At 40.5% G+C, this 22,927-nt stretch overlaps 1 protein-coding gene across 2 annotated transcripts in view; it reads right to left on the reverse strand.

Annotated features, from left to right (window-relative positions):
* Window positions 1-1,907: 1,907 nt before the first annotated feature.
* The window catches only part of vldlr (very low density lipoprotein receptor), a 55,895-nt gene continuing 34,875 nt past the window's right edge, over window positions 1,908-22,927 (reverse strand). The window contains exons 11-20 of one of the 2 annotated variants that reach the window (XM_037117307.1): window positions 21,652-21,823; window positions 20,948-21,172; window positions 20,714-20,832; window positions 18,973-19,112; window positions 17,661-17,802; window positions 16,385-16,534; window positions 10,519-10,578; window positions 5,470-5,547; window positions 4,711-4,880; window positions 1,908-3,128 (exon numbers count right to left, since the gene is read on the reverse strand). In XM_037117307.1, the coding sequence (XP_036973202.1) occupies window positions 3,093-3,128; window positions 4,711-4,880; window positions 5,470-5,547; window positions 10,519-10,578; window positions 16,385-16,534; window positions 17,661-17,802; window positions 18,973-19,112; window positions 20,714-20,832; window positions 20,948-21,172; window positions 21,652-21,823 (1,292 nt within the window). In that variant the 3' untranslated portion in view covers window positions 1,908-3,092. The remainder of the gene's footprint in view (window positions 3,129-4,710; window positions 4,881-5,469; window positions 5,548-10,518; window positions 10,579-16,384; window positions 16,535-17,660; window positions 17,803-18,972; window positions 19,113-20,713; window positions 20,833-20,947; window positions 21,173-21,651; window positions 21,824-22,927) is intronic. The other variant, XM_037117308.1, reaches the window with a different exon arrangement.

Consider the following 22,927-nt stretch of genomic DNA (forward strand, 5'->3'; position numbering starts at 1 on the left):
GTGTATTATTTTGAAAATGCAGATATGCAGCAGGCTGCCACTCAGTCTTTACTTTATATAGAACTTAGTCCTTCACATCCAACATGTATGGCTCCAAGGGTGTGTGTGTGTGTGTGTGAGAAGAGTTTGTCCCATCGAGCGTGGGTCATCATAGGTGGAGATTAATCCTTGCTGTCGTTAAACAGGGATAATGAGCAGGTGGAGCCAGATCGGTTCCAAAATAAAAACGACTTAGCGGCTCTCCCACCGCCTCAACCCACTTCCTTCACTTCACAAACACCTGTTCGTCCCTCAGCTGACGTGATCCGGACAGGACGAGTCAGGAGCGGCGAGTTCTGGCCAGATTGAACCGAGAGCTGGAAGAACTGCGGTGGTTTCATGTTCACATCTGTCTGCCTCTTCTGTCTTTTTGAAAACAGATTATTGAGGATTCAATGCATCCTGTTCGCACTTTGAGGTTCTCCATTGACGTGTCCTCCTCTGATCCTCACTTCAAGATCTAAATGAACAGACTGATTGAAAAGTCAACCTTGATCTTGGAGCAGCAGTTTGACAAAAATAGTTCTGCGTCAATCGAACTTCTTTATTGAACGTTATTTCAGTCTCAGGGCTTGGGAAGAATTTCAAGTCCAAGTTAAGTCACGAGTCTGTGAAGTTCAAAGTGAAAAACAAAACCACACTGTCACCACAGTGAGGATCTAAAGCAACACATTAGTTCATACATCATATTGTGTTAAACCCTTGACTCTCAAAGTGTTTTTTACTTTTGACCCTTCGCAATAAACAGTGTCTTCAGAGACGTTTCACCACTAAACTCCTCCTGATGGTTTCATTTCTTCTATTCACAATTTCCAATGTTTTACCAAATCTGACAGCTGATTTGTGTAGCAGATCTTTGGTCGTCTTTCCCACCTTATTCATAATCTCAGTACACATTCAATTCATATAATGACTCTGTGGATAAGGGCCCTGACCCCTTGGTTGGCTGCATAAATACATTACATGGGGTGATTATTGTGGTGTAATGTTAATAACAAAAGGATCAAAGCAGCTTACACAGCAGCTTCACTTGCAAGGCTTCAGAAGTGTTAGCTGTGGTGTAGCAGTAATAACAGTGCAAGTAGTGTCCAATAAAGTTGCTGACATGGATCTTTATTATTCTGTTGTATAATTTCTTAATGATACAGCAACTGCTCCATGAATGAGTCATATTGCATTGAAAAAAAAAAAGCAGGTTCGATTTAAGTGACTTGACATACTGTTACTAATATGTACAAGGTGTCATGGAGCTTGGGAAGAAGGTGGATCAAATGTAGATCAAACTAGCAACACCAGTAACGTACTACACTATAGTGGCGCAGTATTAACAATCGGATAATGTGACATCTTTAAACACTAAGTGCATTTTGCTGATTATATCTGTACTTTGAAAGAGTATTTCTAGATTGCGGTGTTAGTACTTTTGAGTGAAGGATCTGATGTTTCTTCCACCCCTGGGGGAATAGTCATGTTCAAGCCATTAGAAACAGACAATTGTTAAAAATATCACTGCATCCTGTAGCATTAAGAGTCCCCTTCAGTGAACTCAAACCAATAAAAAACAGACTATAACTACACTACTCCTCATAGCATTTTCCACTGTATGTGCAGTGAAGACCAGCGAGAAAAGTCTTCTTTGAACTGTTCCAGACAAAGGGAGCAGTTAACCTCAGTCAAGAAAAAAAAAGCATTCCTGCTGGTACAATCCTTGCACATTCCAAAGAGGACCAACCCAGACTTTAGCCTGCTCCGGAGCACTTTGCTTCTGTTAACCCTGGTTCAACAATTTATGTGTGAAAAGGAACTTAATTATCCCAGGGTCAGTGGACCCTCTTACACAAACACAATAGAAAAGACAGGACACCATGTTTTGAACAACGTTGTGGATTAGATTTTAATTCTCAAGTGATTTGCAAATCGGTTTCTTCACAGATACAGAGCTTTTAAGTTTTAATAGTCTTCCCCCTCACTGTACAAGGCTAGAAAAAGTTCACAGCAACAGCACACAAACATACAAAATAGTTTTACCAAATTCAGTTGTGTCGTCTTTTTTTTCAGATTTTTCTTTCTAGTTAAATACATCTGAACTCTAACCCTGGTACGATGCCCAACCATAGCAAAAAATTGATTTCAAGTCAAATGTATACAATCTTATTTACACAAGGAACATTTGATCAAAGTGCATTGAAGAGAGTCCTGATTGACCGTCATGTCTCTGAGGGATGATGGGTAATTATATACAATGTTTACAAATGCTGTAACCATGGTGATCCTTACACAGCTTTGATAATAATAATAGTAATAATATTAATAATAATAACTGACTGAACTAACTGCTTGTAAGAATGTAATCTAGGAAGTACCGCTGGAAAGAAACCTAAAAATAAAAAACAAACAAAATAAAACTTACACCTTAGATATAATTGCCCAAACCATGATGGCACATAAATATTCACACAGCCCAGCCTGTTGGATCCAAGCAAGTAAGAAATAGTTTGGACCAATTTTCCAGATGAACGCCTCACTCCTGAGTGACCCTTGACCCCTCTCCACTCTGACACTATTGAAATGGAGTCTCACGCTGTCTTTAACACGTGTGGCGTCTCGTACCGACATGCTCAGATCCAGTTTTGCATCATGTCCCACAGAGTCCCTCTGTTTGATTAGAAAAACACTGTCCTCTGGGTAATTTCCAGGTTCCCAAAAACTGAGATTCGTTGTGTTTCTCTCATCTCTTGTGAAAAGATGGCATCAGGAGGGACAGGAAGCCGTCTGCGGCCCCAAAACAATGACAACGAAAAGAAAAAAAATCCTGAATACTTGACTGAGTGAAAACAGTTATGACACATAATTCATTGTAATATTCACATAATAAATAACATTTGTTGATGTCATCCTCTCCACAGATAATGACATAATGCACTTCAGAAGGCATGTGGTCGTACTGTAAGGGCTGCTGCTGTTGCTACGGACAACCTTTGGCACAGGAACGAGGAGGCTCCACTGAACGCTGCGGGTTGCCGTAAAAAGCAAAAAAACAAAACCCAAGACGATCATGATAAATCGTCATCTGTGCTCACTATCGAAATCTGGAGACGGGGGGGTGGGGGGTGGGGAAGGAGACAGAGAGAGAACTGGCATTATTAAACCTTTGAAGTGATAAAGCAAACATGGTTCCAGATCAACATCCCACATTGCTTTCCAAAACAAATCACCCAATCACAGTCCTATGACATCATTAGTGTGCTGCTCCAGACAACATTTTCTAAAGAAAGCCAATTTTCCAAATTGAAGTATTTGCATGAAAGAAAGAAAAAAAAGGTTTGAATTGGCTGGACAACTGGTCAGGGTTAACAATTGTTGATGCTGACTAAAGCAAATGTAGAGCTCCTATATCATGTTAGTTGTATAATCTAACAATATGCTATGTGAGTGGCAAGCTTGTTAGCATAGCCTAATTAGCTTGCAATCCAACTCGCTAAGCCTGCAGTAACTCATGTATGTACAGCTCGCAGTAGGTACTACAGTACAATGAGTGAACATCAATAACTTCATGGCATGCAGTTGAGGATTTTGTTGAATTGCATGTATACTTCAATTTGGAAAAGCACAAGTTAATTTCAAAAGAAGTACATGAGCAGCACACTGATGAGAGCTCAGATATCCCTCAGAGTGCTCTGATTGGCTGGTCAATAAGGGCACTGTGGGATGTCGATCCAGGAACATGTCCCGCCTGGCTAAATCATGCTATATATTCCATTATGCTGACATATTATTGCTATAAGATTGTGGCTGGGTGTTGTAACTTGTACAAATCAATTAATACCAAACCCAGACAAGTTCAATGCACAGCATTTCATTCAAGCTGCAATACTGAAACTGAGCAATGTTACCAACCGTATACCTTCAACCCCTACAGTAACAGAAAGGATGTCCATATACAACTCACCAGGAAACTAGAAAAAACACAATGGACTTTGTTTGAAGCTTTCAGTGCATTCAGTCACACGTCAAACTCCTTTGCCTTGCTTTCTATTAAATCGATATTGATTAAAAAAATTAAGATAGCCCAGGCCTGTGCTCTCTCATGCAGCGGTCTACATTATGGCTGCCTGCTCCAAACACCATGAAAAACACTCTTGCTTGAATTGATTTATTTAAAAAAAAAATCTGGATTTTGTATTTTAGAAACAGAGTAGGGGCAATAGTTTGGGAACAAATATTTTTCCTTATTAAAAGACAAGGCCATTACCAGTATCAGGTCACATACTTTTCTATGCTGGGTTGGAGTCTTGTACTTTGCTCTTTTTGGCTTCTGCCCATCTAAACGGACAGAGAGATGTTTGCTGCAGCTGTGAGGGTCATGGCAGAGGTCTAAATCAATCCTGTGACTCTGGGCGGGTTTAGGTTAATCTGTTTAATCTGTGTACAGAGAGTTGTGCTCTGTGGACAGCCAATAACACACTACGGATTACTAAAGGCCACAAGGTCAGGGTGAGAGCAGAGGTTATTAACATATAGAGTCCATCCTCTGTGTCTCTCCAGCAGATTATTCATTTTATTAAATAATTATTTTTCTTTCATCTGGGATCAATGCATTAAGCCTCTGAGATTTGATCTTTTCTTACCCACAATGCCATCTGCTGAGAGTTATTTTGGTTGTTTACTTACTGCAGGGTAGGTGTGTCCCACGTTGGCACTGTGCCGGGTGATGTCGATGTTGAGGTCTTCTTCTGTGGTCTTCAGGTAGACAGGGTTGTCAAAGTTCATACTCTTCTGGTTCCTCAGTTGCCAGTTTCTCCACATCAGGTACCCGCCTGCCACCGCCATTGCCAGCAACACTGAGGAGACGGACAACAGGACACAAACACAGTCAGATAATAGTCCAGTATGAGGGCTGATGGGTCAGGAATTAAGCCACGTGTGTAGCACAGTTTGGTTTGTACCCTCAAATTCCTCTGATAAAATTGTATTCCTTTTCAAAATTTGTAAACTTTTTTTTTTTTATTTGGCTGTCTCTTCTAAAATATTTTGCCACACAGCTTGACAGTAATCTGCTGTTTTAGCAGAGTAATTAACTGGAGGAAACAGCTGCAGCTGGAAAGTAGATCTGCTTATATTGCCATGACCACCTCTTGGACATTAATGAACTACAACAACCAGGAGGTAGCTGTGTTTGTAAGACAGTTTTGTGAAGCAAATGCACAGGCACACGTACTAAAATCCACAGAAAATACATTGAGGAGCTGGAGTGAAAAGGAAGATTTTGGAAGAATTCCTGCTCAAACTTATTTTCAAAAGGCACAAATTAGCAACTGGTGTGATTAAGACAGAATTTACCATAAGAGATTATCAAGCCATGACTATACATCCATTAAACTCTGTGTGTGTGAGTCTTGGGGTATGTGCATATGAGTGATCTGCACTCACAGACTGGCAGTATGGCCCAGGCTGCAGCAGACCCTCTGGCTGTTGCGTCCACCTGGATCGATGTGCTCACATTGGCTTCTGAAAAACAAAAACAAGCCAACAGGTCAACATTCTGAACCCACACACTTAAAAACATTAAAGAACTGATGTCTTTCTCAAGACACGTCCTCGTTCAGTTTGAGAGAGCAAACTTACTTCAACATGCTGAAGAGCATGAAAATTTAACCTGAGAGAAACTAATCTTTTGCGCCGATACAGGCCTTTCAATGCACAAAAAAAGGCATGACGGCCTGGGAATGGAGTGGAGTGGAGTTGTGATCTTCTAGAAGCAAATTTCTATGTAATGTGATGGGTTGAACATGAGTGATCAAAACTGGTGAAAACAGAATTAAAAGGAAAAGGTTCTCCATACAAACACTGAATCGCTTCCTTTTAGGAAAATATTTTGTATGAAAAAGGTCACACTCGACTACATAAATGATAAGCAAATCGAAATGATTCTTTGTCAAATACAAAATTATATTTATACAACACGCTGAAACATTTTCTGTGCATGTAGGCAGCAGCCACTGTGCTTCACCCAGGGACCAAGTACGGTTCTAGGACACCGACAGGAGACCTGCACAAATACAGGGAAGACGACACAAGTTCCACACAAAATGGACCTTCTTGTTGTGAGGCAACATTGTTAACTGCCAAAATCATCAGCCAGCAAAAAGTCAGTCAAACTTCAGCTGCTTGAATTCCTTCTAAAGATAAATGTAAACCTTTGTGTTCAGCACTTTGTAAAGAAGTAAAGAAGGGCATTTTTTCCCTGGGTTAATATAATCCAGTCTCAGGGTGTTCATGTAGCAGGTCCTTTGTGTCAGCGGCGAGTGAGTGACATGACTGGCAAACAGCTTGGCTGAAAGCAGCGTCAGAAGCTTCAGGACAGAAAGACAAAAAACACAGGGTTTGTTAACCCAAGTCCAGTCAGTCTGCTGTGCTGCCAAGTAATTTGGTGACATCATCAACATGCATAAGAAAATTAATGAGACACAGATTAGCTTACCAGACAGACTCCATGTCAGCAATAAAACTTATCAAAAACTAAAAGACAATCAAGAATTCTCTATCCACAATAATTTAGTTTTTGATACAAGTGGCAATTCTTAAATCAAAAGGATTAAGAAACAGAGGAAAGACACTTTTATCTAGTTTCATGTGATTGTACAAAAGAAATGTCAGTTTTCCCTTATTTGTTAGGTTAAACTGTTGACTCATTTTGCTTTTGACTGAAGCTTTGTAAAACTGATCAATCAGTATTCATTTTATAAATTGTATTGTAGCTGTCTGAATCAAAATTGAAAGGTGCCTTGAGAAACTTAACTCTAGAACTGACTAGACACAGTGGATCCATCAGAAGCAATTTGGGGTAAAGATACCTGCTATGAAATATTTCTATAATCACTGAAAGACCATTGGGATTTAGGAGCAGTGGAAGTTGGGTTATTCATTTAGTGAAATTTAATGTTAGAACAAGCAGTCTCTGTTTTTTTATTGCTGTTGTTCAGTGTACTCTATAAAGTTATTTTTAAAACGCAGATATGCAGCAGGCTGCCTCAGTCTGTTCTTTATATAGAACTTACTCCTTCACATCCGACACGTCTGCCTTAATCCAAGTGTGTGTATGTGACGAGTTTGTCCCATCAAGCAGGGTCATCATAGGTGGAGATTAATCCTTGCTGTAGTTAAACACGGATAATGAACGGATGGAGTCGGACCCGCTCCAAGTAAAAACACCTTACTGGGTCTTCCACAGTCTCAATCCACTTCACTTCAGAAAACTGTTTGTCCTCAGCTGACATGATCTGGACATGACGAGTCAGGAGCAGTGGGTTTTGGGCAGATTGAACTGTGCGCTAGACAAACAGAGGGGTAGAGGTTTCATGTTTTACTTTTGTTTTGCCTCTGTCTGCTTCTTGGAACAGATCCTTGAGAACTGGCTTTGAATTCTCCTTTGATATCTAACATGTCTTTTGAACATTTGAAATTAAACTGACAAGTGGGACTTGGCACCAATTCTGAATGGCTTTGGTGATTTTGTCGTTTTGGAGCACTTCCTCATTTCTGCCACAAGGTGCTGCTCCTGCGCTGTGCTTGCAGACAAACATCTGCCAGTGCAGAGTTAGGGTCCACATCATTTTGGTCATCAGCTGATTATACAGTTACAGAGGAGCTGAACATATTAAATGTTCACACAGTGCAGATGCATCCAAAAAACGGCATCACATGTCTAGCAGAGGAAATGATTGGACTGAGCTGACTGCCTTTATTCCCAACATTATGGCTTCAATAAAAGTAGAAAAAAAACAAGGGGCAAACTAACTGAATAAAAGTCATGAGAACAAATGCTATAATTAGAGACAAACAGGAACTCATCAGCAAACTGTGTCAGTGCTCCTGGTGATGTTGATCAGGTTCCCTGTTTTCTTCATCAAACTCATTCACCAGCTGCATTTTTCAGAGGATTAGAACTTAGTGAGCAACACTAGCGCAGGTTTGCCAATGTCATTTTAAAACTTGTGAGTGCGAGACATTTACCGGGCTGAGCAATGCGGGCAAAACCACATACAGCTGAAGTCAAGCCAGAAATCTGACCCAAGAAGGACACAAAGCACACACATAGGTTACACTTAAAGCAAACATCAGGACCAAAATCAAGAAGAATAAAACTTGAAAAGCTTGAAGAGTAAGCAAACACTTGACCCCAATTTCAAACATGTGGTCAACTCACCTGAAGACAAATGTTTAGAGTTCACATTTTGTGATGCACCTACGCACATTATGAGTGAACAAAATTATACAAGCCAAGCATATAGCTATTTAAACTTGATGACTGTTGATGTGACAGCGTCACCTGTACCTACTGGACCCAATGGAACCAAATTAGTTCAAGTCACTCAGACATATCTACAAATCTGCTAAATACGGTTGAGGTGGCAAAAAAATTGACACAAGTTTGGACTGTTAATGAAAGGTTTGAGGGGACTCTGTTTTGCAACCTGAATCAGTGCACCAAGAGCAAATAGATCAATAGAATGAGGGGAAAAGAGTAAAGCCACAACAACAAAAACAATTAAATATAGTACAATACATTGTGTATCCCTTATATTAACCCCTCACAAGAAAACTTGTGGCAGACTCACTGATTAGATTCTGGTCTGACATCAGTTTCACAACAGGTGTGAAATAGCTACAGAGACCTGAGGTGTCCTGGTTTCACAACTCTGGCACTTCTCAGCTGTGACAAAAATTGTTCAGAACTACACTCTGATGATTACAGCACAAGGCCTATGTTCATTTGATTAGAAATGGAAATCAAAACATAACACCTGTAGCAAGACACAGCTTTTTAAAAGTTGAACCAAAGTCTAAAGTGATGCTTTATCTATTTTTTTCTTTCAAATTATACATTTTATTTATGTAACATTCCAATAACTTCTGTATATGATACTCATCTGATAGTATCAGAGGTGCAGTATCGGCAAACTGAACCAGTGTGAATGGGTGAGCCAGCTGTGTGTATGGTAAGCCTGTCTATCGGATGGTCTGTTAACTGCACAGGTCCCTCACTCAACTTAAAGAGAAATGCCCCACAAAGCAATGTTACAGAACCAAACTAAGGTAACGTAGAACTGTAACCGTGTCTGTCCTCCTGCCTGTCCTACTGACTAATCATGACATTTCTGCCTGAAAAACAGCGTCTGTCACCGGCAAAAAACTTTTACTCGCCAAGTGTTCACTCGCCTTCAGTGAACTTTCCCCCAGAAAACAGCCTCCGTCCTCGTGAGTGACAGTAAGACAGCGACCTGTTCATTGATGGTGATAATGTAATTATGTAATTTAGAGCAAAAAACGCAACTTTGTTACTTTCCAGAATGTTTGGTGGGTCAGGATCTCAATCACAACACATTGAAACAGCATCTATATGATTACAACTTATCTGCGGGTTTAGATTGACAGGGGGGGAAACACCTTGAAAACACACATACATTATCATGATGTGTACCGCCACTTCTCTTTAAGGGGCCGCAGTGTCGGCTGTCTGTGTGAATTACACGGTGGTTCGTCTTTACTCCAGTGGTACTTTCTTCTGTGTGAACGACCAATGGCAGAGAATTGGTGAACCACCACTGTGGTGTGTCTGTGTGAAAGGGGCTACTTGTTACTCATAGGGCTGGATCTGGACTGGAAGTTGTGTCACGATTCTACCTTCTCACACCGTGAAACAGGTTTGTGGATCTCAGTGTTGCAATTTGTTTCAATACGTCTATTGTTTCAGCCCTAGTGCAGAGGTACTGATTTATTGATAGAAAAAGATCCCAGAATAAGAAGCAGAATGAGCAGAAGAGCTGCACGCTTCCAACTTCTCAGTGAGGTAGCAAACTTCAGGTTGCCTATTACCATTGATTTTAAAGCTGAAATACGTAATATGCTTTTGCTTCCATACAAATCATCTGCCAATCCAACTCATTCTGCATTGAAGTTGGTGTGCGACCAGATGACAGCTGGGATGGGGATGAGTTACCGCTTGGGTACATCAGGCTACTTGACCATGTGTTACAAATTAAGTATAAACAGAATTAAATCAGTCACCTGAAACACATGAATATGTTTCATACCTAAACAAGAAACACCAAAGCAGACATAAGCCATGATTACATCTATAGATAGAAAGGAAGGGACATTCTAGCTAGGATGGTTAAAATGTCTATACAGCAGTGAGTATGCCAGAAGAGATTACAGCATTTCTTTTCTGGCAAGAGATTAACAAATATGCAGATTCATGGGGGCAAAGAAACTATCAACTAAACTGCAAATGTGATCACAGCCAAGAACAAGAGACAAACATTCCCCAGTTTTACAATTAAAATGGAAACACCCTCTGAATCCATGGTATGGGAGGAGAACAATCACTGTTCTTCAATTTTTGAACAAAGCCCAGCATGCTTTAAAGGGAGCCGACCAGAAACAGGCAGTAAAGCAGATGGCAGCTGATGGTGTTACCTGAGTGTGGTTGTATAAGTGCTTTCCCATCATCCTTTGAGGGATCTTTGGTAGTAGGGTCTGTCACAGAAAGAGCCAAGAGTCATGTATTTGACAACAGCAACTGGAAATAAGGAATCGGGGTGCAGAAGTTGTCCTATTTTTAAACTGCACACATGCATATAGGTCTTCTTTGAAAATAGACCAGACCTCAAGAGACTAAACTAGTAAATAAACACACGATAGATGAAAGCGGGATCTACTCTTCTTTTTTTCCCCAACGAGAAAGCCAAGACATCACCAGACAATCCTGACACCATCTACAGTGTACAGAAACAGCAGCAGCATAACATCTTTGCATGAAGACAATTGTTATAGTTGTCCTGCTTTGATATGACAGTTTACATTCAAGCAAGATGCACACAGAAGCGGGGAAAGCGAGGGGACGACATTCAAGAAGAAATTTAATGGGTTTAAAGATTCGCCTAGACATTCTGCACAGTAGACTGCATTGATCAGGAGGGTCCCTTTCAGCATCTGTGCAGCAAGGACAGACAGCTGCAGTGACAATAAAATCCTTACAGGCTTATCAATACAGTCTTGATTAGCAGTCAGGGAGCCATTAGGTCTGCTGTGTAGGAGTTGGAAATGAATGCATATCACGCTTACTGACAAACAACAACATTAAGCAGATTCAAACAGATAACGCATGTTATCTACAGAAGACTACACGTGCACTGCTTGATGAATATGTTGTTGATTGACAGAAGCAAACAAATGGCAAAAATGAACACAACTCCAAGGATCAGGGACTGCACAGCTATGGTATTGTTGGACTGATAATGGACAACAAAACCAGAGTAACAGCCTGTGATTCCACTCATTTTTTTTATTCCTGTCAAACCCTGGTGCTTACATTGCTGCTGCTTCTATCTTCACCTGAATCTCCAGAGATAAGGAGCGAGCTACAGAGGTCTGGTTAGCTCAAGTGACAGGCATTTCATCACACAGCTCAGCTCTGGAGATACTAAAGGCTTTAGTCAACCTTTTTCCACATATGTAGTAGTGCTTCAACACCTGTAAATGGACTTTGATGTGTAAATCAGTCGAGCTCCCTTTTTTACTTTTTTTTTTTTTAAACTGTAAACTGAATATCTTGGGGTTTGAAGGTGCATGTCTTTCAAGAGTGCTCAGTGTGCTTGTCATTGTTTAACAGCACATGCAAATGCCTTCATAAGAGCAGATCATTGGCTGATTTGAAAACAGATAACCATGCTCACTGCACCTTTGACTACCAAATTCTAATCAGTTCATCCTCAAGTCTGGACTTCATGCAATTCCCTTGAAGCGTTCATGAGTTTTCACAATGACAATGGAGAAGCCGAAAACACAATGTATGAGGCCACGGCTATCACCCATATGGAAATATACAAACCTCACAGGGCACATTTAAGAAAGCTAAAAGTTAAAAGCTGAAGAAATGCATACAGGGATGGGAGGATTTGTATTTGATAAGCATTTACCTTAGAATTGACCTTGGAGAAAATATTGACAAAGACAAGCTGCTGTAAAACATACTCTAAAACTGACTATTTTCCAGACAGGTCAGATTAATGATGACAGATATCTTAGGAAACAAACTGCAAAACTAAGTGTCCCAGCAGTGTCAGAAAATCCCCGAAACATCCTGTATTTCAGCCTGAGATTGTTCAGCCTGAAGAAAAACACTCCCAAGTCGCCTCTAACGGCTGTTATATGAATCCCCCAGTAGTAGTTTGCAGGTTCAACCCTGAAGTGCAGAGCATTGCTTATTACTTTCTCTCACTAACAAGATTAGAGCCAGTCAAAGCTGGAACCACACAATACTCTACAGATCCTTTTCGACTCAACTGCAAAGGCTGTAAAATGGGATAAATGTGTTAGCTGGAGGTTTAGTTAAGAGCAAGAAGGCCTTTGGCTGCAGTCCAACTAGAGGAAGGTGGAGGAGCATTCAGCGAGTGACAGCCACCTCTTTTTAACCCCTCCCACACTATTTGTGCTTTCAAAATAGTACCAGCAACATAGACAGGCGTGTAAACAGAGTTGTAGGAACACACATGTGCACACACTCTCATACACACAGAGGACACACTTGAATAAAAACAGTTTGTAGGACCAGTGTGTTTTTGAGCAGTATCCATGCAAGCTCACACTCACTGCAGGGATAGAGACAATCACAAGCTGCCTAAAATTGTGCAGAGAAGGAAAAAAAAACACAAACACACACACTTCTTGGCAGTCTGGGTGGTACATTCAGTCATCACAGCAGCTGTAAAGAGCCTGGAGGCAGCTCCAGGTTCACAAACAGCCCATGAGGTGGTGAGTCAGGCTGCAGGGATGTTCACTGTATGATGAAGGCCATTACACATTCTGTAGACCACACAGGCTGTAAAACCTGCTACAGAGCTGGCACATTTTCACTGGTGCAGTCACCCTTAATTTTTCTATACAGAAAAGAGGTCTGACGTCATAACGAAATCAATGCAGTTGTAAGCTAAAGTCTTCAGAATGCTTCAGTCAGGATGCTTGTTGAACAGTGTGTCACCTCTTGTGAGAATTTGATTTGGATAAATCAGGTCAAAATAGTCAAATTTATTTCACATTTCACCAATGTCTGGGTTTTGGGTATTTAATGCCAAGAAACGGCCTAATGGCAGTTTTTAACAGTCTGTATGCATCACCATGTGGAAGTAGAGAGTAGTAGAAGAGAGACAACGAAAAATGCAACTAATTTCACAAATATACAACATTAAACACCCCTGAAGTAGATATAAATGGCGTCTGCTGTCTAAGATGATATTACAAAAGAGAGTAGTCTGCAAAAACTGTCAAAAAACTCTGAGAACTAGGAGGCTGTTTCCAGAGGATTGTAAAGAAGTAAAGCCCTTAAGAAAAATGAACAGTCCAAAGAAGCAGACTTTCATTGTAGAGGGCAGGAGGACGGTGGTGCAGAGAGTTGTCAGGGAGATGTTCCAGTACTTTGTGTACACCAGTGTCTCGGTCTACAGTTTGAGTCCAATTAGGAGAGTATGTGCACTGAATTCAGCTGTCAGGTTCCTATCTGCACTGCTTCAGTATGAAAAGGCTAATGTGTGGGAGCGCAGAAAAGAGCTGGACAATCTAAGACAAAAACAACTGGAGCGGAGTAGTTCAGAGAGAGAGGAAAGCATTTTCTAGCAACCTTTTTACAGCAAAAGAAAAGAGATCAGGTTTGAGGTTCATTATTAAAAAAGCCTTGAACGCAAGCCTTAATTTGATCAAAATCCTGTTATTTGTCCCGTAAACTGCAAAATTTCTGTTTGCGGGACAAATAAAGGAATTCTGATCTTATTAAAACTAAGATTTGAAGTAATATGATCAAACCAGGACATTGTCACTTTTGACCTAAGTCCTATCCTTGCTTTCAACTACATACAATACGTGGATTAAAAAAACATTTTAGCAGATACAAATAAATCTTATGAGAAAACATTTCCATATAAAGTCAATAGAAAGTGAATTTAGGTAAGAACATTTCCACACAAATGTAAACTTGAGAAATACTTGAAGCAGTCTGTCTACATTGTGACTGTACACAGAAAAGAGGAAAAAGGAGAAAAAACTGGAGGAATATAACTGATGAGCTTGAGTTCCTTTTAAATTATTGAACAAATGTGACTTGAGTTCCCCAAAGGTCCATTCTTAAGTCTCTTCTGTTCAATGTCAGTGAGCATTACATAATTATGTAGACATAAAATATCTGACCAAATTTATGCGGATGCCAAACATTATATAATATCAAGTGACTATGGCCCCATAGAATCACTAACCAAGTGGAAACAAACTGATTGAATCAATGGGAGAGAATTCCCGTCAAGTTGATTAAGGATAAAATTAAAATAATTTCTTTTGCGGCCAACGATGTCAAATTGAGTCAGTGCACACATTATTTATCTCGGTCCTCACAGTTTGTTGTAGTTTTAGTCTTGGGCTGTTTTTCATGGTTTGGCCTCAGCCCCTTGATTTCACTGACTAGAAATCTTAACAAAAATGTACATCAAATCTTGGGGAGGGCACAGCAATGTCACTATAAACAAAACCAGGTGCATAAAGAATGGTTTTCCAATTATGTGTGGAGGAATAAGCTGCACAGTCCTAATCTCAACCTCATCCAACAGCTTTGGGGTGAACTGAAACAGATTGGTAGCCAAACAGCTACATGGAGCAATCCCTGCAGATAGGATCCAAATTCTTGTGGAAAGCATACTTCCCAGAATAGAGGAAGCTGGAGCAGATTATTTCCTGTGATTTTTGGAAGGATATATTCAATCACATACTGCCTCATAAATTAAGCTGCCATGGCACTGATGAAGTCACATCCTACTCCAGAGACTCCAGAGGATTGAAGGCTGTTCAGACCAGGACTGAACTCAAAAGGCAAAAATGAACCAGTGCTGAACAAAGTAGCAATGACAGGAAGAAGAATCAATCTCTAGAACAATTCAGCTGTCAGGAAGAGATGGCACACTTTCAAACAGTAGAGGGAGGAGACAGAACTGCAGCAGAGATGTGAAGCAGGACGATGTTGAGACTTGCCACAGAGACACTGTAAAACTGGATCACAACACCAACTGACTCAGCTACTGTTCAGCTGTCAGACTACTAACACAAACAGACAGCCGGGTCTGTGGCTGGCATGGATACAGATAGAAGATAAGATTCGCAGGGGAACACACACCAAGGAAACATGCTTGACTGGCTGAGAAGGGAGGGACTGACACGTCAAAGCCAGTTAAACCCAAAGAATTAAACTGAATTAATCCTGTTTCTTACAATTGACCCTGTGTTTTGGGGGATCCGTGGTGAAAGCTCAGCTCCCTTTTCTATTCCCTTCTAATCATTTCTTCAAGAAGAGGCACATTTGAGACAAGCAGCACAGTAAAGGAAAGATGAAGCAGAGAGGAATGCACAGTATAACCTTTGTGTGTACAGTAATTGAAATGAGCAGCTACAGGTTTAAAATTTGTGTGGTGGTTTACCCCCACCCCGTTTTGTGCACCAGTACAGTTTGAACTCTCCCAGCCATACAATTACAAACATTTTCCCATGACGCCATCCACAGTGGCCTGAAGGCATCAGGAGGCAAATTAGCATTATTCAGTTGGATCAAGTGTTAATGTTTACCCAAGGGTTCCTTTAAGTTTCAATTTCAAAACTTCTTTCTTTTTTCTAATTAATTCCAGTTTTGCTCGTGTAAACTCATAATTCTTTATGGGTTATTAATATTCGCCCGGCAATGTTTAATCAATTCTAAAAATACTTCTGTCCCCGATTCTGTAAAAATGCTGTTACTTTGCCAACTATATTTACACATTTAATCATGCCTGTAGATTCAGTCTTGTCATTTGGTGATGCAACTTGAGTAATTAGTGTGGCTTGCTATGACACAACAGATCTTCATACCAATGCAGCAGAATCAACACTAGACTATACAAAAATAAATCAACATTAAAACGATTGTGCGGCCCTGCAGTCATGAAGGATTCCATTCTATGTGACATCTGCACAAGCTCTGGGGCCATTACAATCATCACAAAAGCAATTTGCAAGCCATGCCTGCACACAGATCAAATGGCAGCTTCCTGCTTCACAATGACTGTACATAGCAAATTGAAGACAGTGGGGGGGGGGGGGGGGGGGGGGGGGGGGGGGTCGTTCATGCTCAAGGATAGAAGGATAGAAACATGACAAAGTTACTGTCACTTAATATCTTGTGTTCATTATTCTGCTTTAGGTTCAGTAAACAATCACTGACATTTCAAAAATAAAACATATAAATCCATTTCACCACTGTAGTGCTTTGACTCACCGGGTCTGCAGCGTAGGCCGTCAGCAGTTAGCTCCTGTCCTTCTGGACACACACAGGTGTATTTAGGGGAGTGTTTATTGATCTGAGGTGCAGGCAGACACATGTAGCTACAGCCTCCATTTTCACCCTTCTCTGTGCACCAGTTAGTACCTGCAGGCAAGAGTTAACAGTCCTGGTTAATTTGACAAACTTAGTAGCAAATCTACACATTAAAAAAACAATTATCGTCATCAAAGGATAACTTCGGTCGATTTAAACATGCAGCTTCATTGTTCAAGCTACCCTTGACTTGCCAGTACCAAAGATGCGAACACATTTGGTCCAACCATTACAGGGCTCCGTGAATGGAGAGTTAGCATTGACATCTAACAGCATGGGGTCAGAAATTTGCACTGTGTTTTAAGCTTCTTAACATGCTCCAAATCTCACCCCAAAAGTTATGCAACATCAGCAGACACCTTACAAAACAGTACTGTAGCGTGTATGACTCAAAATTAATAAAAAAAGTAGTTAAACAGTGTGTTTGTGCAAGTGCCTACATCCCCGGTTTGTTATCGTAAGGCTTATGGCTCATGACAGGCTGTAACATGGACATGTACATTATGAACAGAAAAACGAAAATGCTGAAATACGTTTCTGTCTGCAAAATTCAAGTTTCCGTCTCTGCCAGTGAGGGAGTAAGTGCACGCTCAACGGATTGACTAGTTTGGCTTAAAACAGTGTAAAGTTCTGACCCCATGCTGTTAGCCATCAATGCTAACTCTCCGTTCACGGAGGCCTGTAAGGGTTGGACCAAATGTGTTTGCGTCTTCCGTACTGGCAAGTCAAAAACTGAGCAATGCTAAAACTGAGAAACTCCAAACATGGATGATTTAGTTATAGCTGGAATGCAGAAAAAAATGGTTACTCGGAGAGTAACTTTCTTCCATAAACCTCAACTTATTTACATAAGAGGCTGGTAGACCTGTGTAAATTATGACTGCATGATTACAGCTAAAATGCTACATATCATTAGTAATCCCTGTACCTGAATCATGTGTAATTACAGCATTTTCTGATTAACTCTCTTCATTAACCTTTGTAAAACTCAACAAAGCAACAACTTTTTTAAAAAGGCTTCAACATCACCCCAGAACTTTTGGCTCCTGTGATGTCACCGAGCCTGCAGGACTCTGATGAATATGATTTTCCAGCTCAACAACCATTAAATGTCCAGTTCCTCCTGCTTCTCTGTGCCCATTCCCCCTCCTTCCATCCCCTCCCAGCTAGTCCTTACCCGACAGCTGGATCAGCTCATGGTACACTATGATGTCTTGGGGGTCATTTAGGTTGCTGGCCAGCGTCACCACATCAGAGCCAGTGAACTTGTTTGCACCGTAGATCGCTTCATTTTCACCATCTGTCCAGAAGACTCGATCCTGGAGAGAGCACAGAAACATACAGCTCATTTTTCTTTTAAAACTAAAAGCTTTAATAACTAGAATGGTGTCACAAGATGGGAAAATAATGACACTACTGTATCCAGATACTCAAATACTTCATCATGCTTTAACCAAGGCCACTTCATAAAAAAAAGGAAAACAGTAAAAACTGTCAACGGCTGTTGACACTTTTGGCTTTAATGAGCTGCATTTTTAAATCCTGATACAGTTTTGTGAAACACCTGCCAGCTTTCAGTGGCCATGGCATTAATATTCATATAAAGTAATAAACATTTTCTGCATAACTATAATCAATTGTTTTTCATCAAGAAAACATGAATGGAAATTCATCCTCTTCACTCACTGAGAGCCTGGTCATTGCAGTTTGTTTTTCCTTACGAAAAAAGTGATTTCTACAAACATTATCTTAAGGAGATTGAGCAGATGTTCAGCACTATGCTCTTTAAATACGTAACGGTTTCAAAAACATAAGACATATTTAATTCTTTCCTCCAGACTCAGATGTTCAGATGATTTTCCCCTCACAGCTTTTTGAATATAAATGCTGTGCAACATGAGGATGGAGAGATTTTACATCACAAATTCATCCATCTGTGTTCCAAGACCATCTGTGTAGTGGTCTTGCGCTGCACTTTGCAGCGAGTGCCTATCAATCGAATTCATGTCGTCCTTGAATCTGTGATTTTTCTGCGTAGCGCTTTGTTTTGGTCCCTCCAGCACTGATGATTTAACTGCTCATGTTAACATGTTCACTCCCCCAAAGAACAGAACTTCCTGTACAGCAAAGGATTTTCCAACTATTTTGTGCAGTGGGCTGGCTATAAGGTGAATTGCACATCTGACAGCCTGAAAAAGGAAGAAGCAAAAAGTAAAATGGTTGTAAACTCGTCCTGTTACTATAACAAGTGTGAGTATATGTGTTTAAGCATGCAGTTTAGTTAATATTGTGCACCAGTGTTCAGACATGTGTTGTACCTTCAGCACAGTGCCTACATAATAAATGTGTCATCAGTCTGGGTGTGAGCGAGTTAGCAGTTGTATGAGTGGGTGTAGGTGAGAGCGACAGCCAGAGAGCCACATGTCCTCAGTTTGAATTTGACCATGAGCACAGGGTGGCAGGGATATGCATCTCTATTACAACAGTACCTCAAAAACAGTAAGAGCGAAGGGATGAGCCAGGTAGTCAGAAGACTGGAGGACTTTCTTCCTGTTGTCTCCATTCAGGTCGACACTACAAAGCATGTGCAGCTTGGAGTCGACCCAGTACAACCTGCCTTTGATCAGATCTGGGGGAGGACAAAGCATATGAAGAAAAATTAGCGGAGACGTGGAGAAAATGACAGGGAGGGAGAAACAGCAGAAGTATCACAACAAAGGGTAGTAAATGGGGAACAGGAGGGAAGAAAAATGACAGAGCAGAAAAGAATAATTACACAAAGTGAGCAGGGACACAAAGGAGAGATATAAAACGATTGTTAAGCATTGGATAAAAAATGTGTTGAAAGAGGAAATGAACCGAGTGAGTTTGAAAAGAGGGATGAAAGAATAAAAAAAAGAGTGCAGAAAGGAGATGAGGCATAGCAGGCAAAGATACAGAGAAAAGAAGAGGGAGAAAGAAAATAAAATCAATACAACATTTCATTAACCAGAACAAATCGATGGCTCTTTCATAGAGTTGAGGGTAGACACAGGAAGAGAAAGAGACCGAACAAAGAGAACAGAGGAGAACACGATGTGATGTGGTCTATTAGACATTTAATGTATTCAGAGAGCGGAGTTATTTTAATAACATAAGGTTTTATTGATCACCCCAGGGGAAACTCACAACATTTAAGGATGAAGCTGAGGCTGCATTGTTTATTCCAACATCGTCAAATGTATCTCATGACACTGACAGATAAAAATGCTGCAAGATGTAAACCAAAACTAGAAATGGTTACATTTCCTTATTGTTTTAAGTGCCTCTACAGAAATTGCACTGAACAGGAGTAATGAAGCTGAGAACTGAAAGAAGTTGAGCAGGCAATTAAAAACCACACCAGTGAACAAAATATGTGTGGAATATTAAAAATAAGCACCAGGGAGTTAAAGATGGAGTTGAACTTATAGCACTGCGAGTATAAGCACTTGTATTTCAACTGTCGCTGTAGTCTCAGATGAAAATCAAACACTGTGTGGAGTTGAAATGTCAGTACCAGTCTGTGTGTGAACTGCACGACAATGCTGGAAGGGGTTAATAATGGGACTGAACTCCACTGCAGGAAATCACATACATGTGGTAATAAACATGTTAGAGAATTATTCATTTTCCCATTTCTGGGTACATAATTTTCCAGAAACGCTTGTCTGAATGTTCCGACATTAGTAATTTAAAAGTTAGCAGATTAAAAAAGGACTGCTCCCACTCACCATAAAATTACATTTCTTAGTTAAAAAAAATCTGCTTCATTGATTACCTCCATATTACACAGTGCCTTTTGAATCATTCCACTGAGAATCAACAGACGTGCAGAATAAATGTGGCTAATTAATTTACAGTTATTGGATGAGTCTGGCCACAAATCATTGTAGCTTCATTACATTCTACCCACGTTTCCTCGTCTGTGGGAACTTAAATGTGTGTATGCCTAGTTAGATATCGGTTCTCCCTCTTCAGAGCAAGGGAGATTCAGAGAGACAGACACCAAAACCTGACATTTTATGTTGATGGCTGTAATATTTCATATGGCTGATGTTCACTCTTATTTGAGAAGAATGAGAATATGCCAACATAGAAGCAGAGGACCTCACTAGCAGCTTGTCAGTAGTGTTCATGTTTGGGTGGATTTCCCCTTTTAAAATTTGATGGATCATCTGTGAAGAAAATGTGAACGTAAAATGTTCCTACCTAGGGTGATTCCATTGGGCCACTGGATGTCCGACGCCACCAAAACCTGTCTGTCAACTCCATTCATACCAGATTTCTCAATCTTGGCTGGCTCGCCCCAGTCAGACCAGTACAGAAACCTACAACCACACACACACACATGCACACGTTTCTATAAAACAGACCCCTCAATGTACATTTCAGCTGGAGATAAAATGCCTTCACCTGGCATGAAAAGACAAGCTGTCCACCCACCCAGAAAGTGGATCCACGGCGATGGAGGCTGGTTCTTTGAGCCCTCTGTTAAACAGAACCTTCTGCTTGGTTCCATTGAAGTTGGCAACAGAAATTGTTTTGGTGCCAAGATCAGACCAGTACAAGTTCTTATAGATCCAGTCCACAGCGATTCCCACAGGAGTCTGGACATTGTCTATCACTTTGTTGTGTGTGCCGACTTCTCCCCGTTTGTCCAGCACAGTGCTGTGAGGAACAAAACATAGACAATGTCACCAGTATTTGAAGATTTAATGACCTAATAAAAGTAAACTTAAGCACAACATCAATTCATTTAATTCTCATATGGCCATGGTAGTTCAAATTTCTCCTAACCCACCCTAACCCTAACCCTAACACTGACATTCCTAGAGCCACTAACTGACCAAAATGAAATTAGGATTCATGCTGCGGGGACAATGAATGCCTTTACCATCCAACAGCTGTTGATATTTCACTGGCCACTGACCACAGACCATTTTAAAAACAACACTAATCATTTATTCAATGTAAACAACAAGTGTCTACATTGACAATTATGCACGCTTCAATACTTTCATGTAGCACCATGTTTCTGTGATGTCACAAAATCAACTCTCCTCAACTGTAAAATCAGACATATCTTTGAAAATCTGTTTTGTTACATCTCCTTTCATGCCTAAATGTGTCCGGTGTTTGTAAACTACCTATAAATGGCTTTTTGGCCCAGGTCAGCCCAGAAAATCATCTGCTGGTTGAAGTCTGCATCCAGAGCCACTGTGTTCCTCTGTTGCTCCACAATCTGAGTGTACTCTTTCCTCTCCAGACCCAGACGACGGATGTCACGTCGGTTGGTGAAGATCAGGCAGGGCTCCTTACCTAAGGACAGAAAAGAGCTGGTTAAATAAGAGACAGGAACACAAGGTCAACCTGACCACTCATCTTATCAAAGAGTACTTCAGGTTGCTCTTGCTGATCCAGATCATTTTTAGAAGACCTGATAAACCTCTGATTGACAATGTTTTTGATATACTCAAATTGTGTGAGCTTTTTCTATTCTATATGGTCATTTTGGCCAGAATGTCTGAACAGAGGAACCTAATGACCATTTTGCTGGTAATAATCCCAAATTTGTATTTCTAAAAGGAAAAGATTCAAATTAGATGACAATTAGGACTGTGAAGACTATCTTGATATACAGGTTTATAGGATCTGATGATAAATCATTGAGGGGAAAAAAAAAAAAAACACCACCAGCCTGTAGGACACAGTGATGGTCTTTGTCAAAAAGTAACACAATAAGGGCTTTATGCTGCAGAAACACTCAAAGCATGTGATCATCAGATGAGGATGACATTTGCATCTCCAGCTGAAAGACAACTCCAGAGCCTTTCTGATGAGATTTAATGAAATGTACTTTCAAAGCTTTTAAGCTTAAACTCTTCAAGTTAAACACTTCAGTGTGCATGAGTGCAGTGTTTCTCCAGACTGAAGAAAAAAGGATGCATCGACCACACAAAGAATTTGTACCTTTCTGCATTGCTCAATATTTACCTCATTTGTTTAACAAAATAAAGGATAACACAATTTTGCCTATGCGTCCGTTAAGAATAGTTATTCACATTTAAAGAGTCATAAACTGGGTCACTCTGCTCACATTGAGACTAGTGGGATATCCAAGAAAAAGTGGCTCAAGAAATCCTCCATCGAATCCAGAATTTTGGCAGAAGAGCAGCATTTTTTTAAAAGCTGAGCAGTGTGGGTGCCATTTAGGTGTCCCATATACAGAGGCTTTTTCCTCACTGCAGCCGAACTGGGTTTGACTCCCGGACTGGGGCCCTTTGCTGCGTGTCACTCAAACTCTCACTCTCTCTCTTATCCTCTTTCCTGTCACCTCTTCAGCTAATCAATAAAGCCAAAAAGGCCAAAAAAACACTTGATTGATTTTTTTTTGTTGGAAAATGTTTTGTCTGATCTCCCTGT

The sequence above is a fragment of the Acanthopagrus latus genome, chromosome 12, assembly GCF_904848185.1.
Source record: "Acanthopagrus latus isolate v.2019 chromosome 12, fAcaLat1.1, whole genome shotgun sequence".
Lineage (NCBI taxonomy): Eukaryota > Metazoa > Chordata > Actinopteri > Spariformes > Sparidae > Acanthopagrus > Acanthopagrus latus.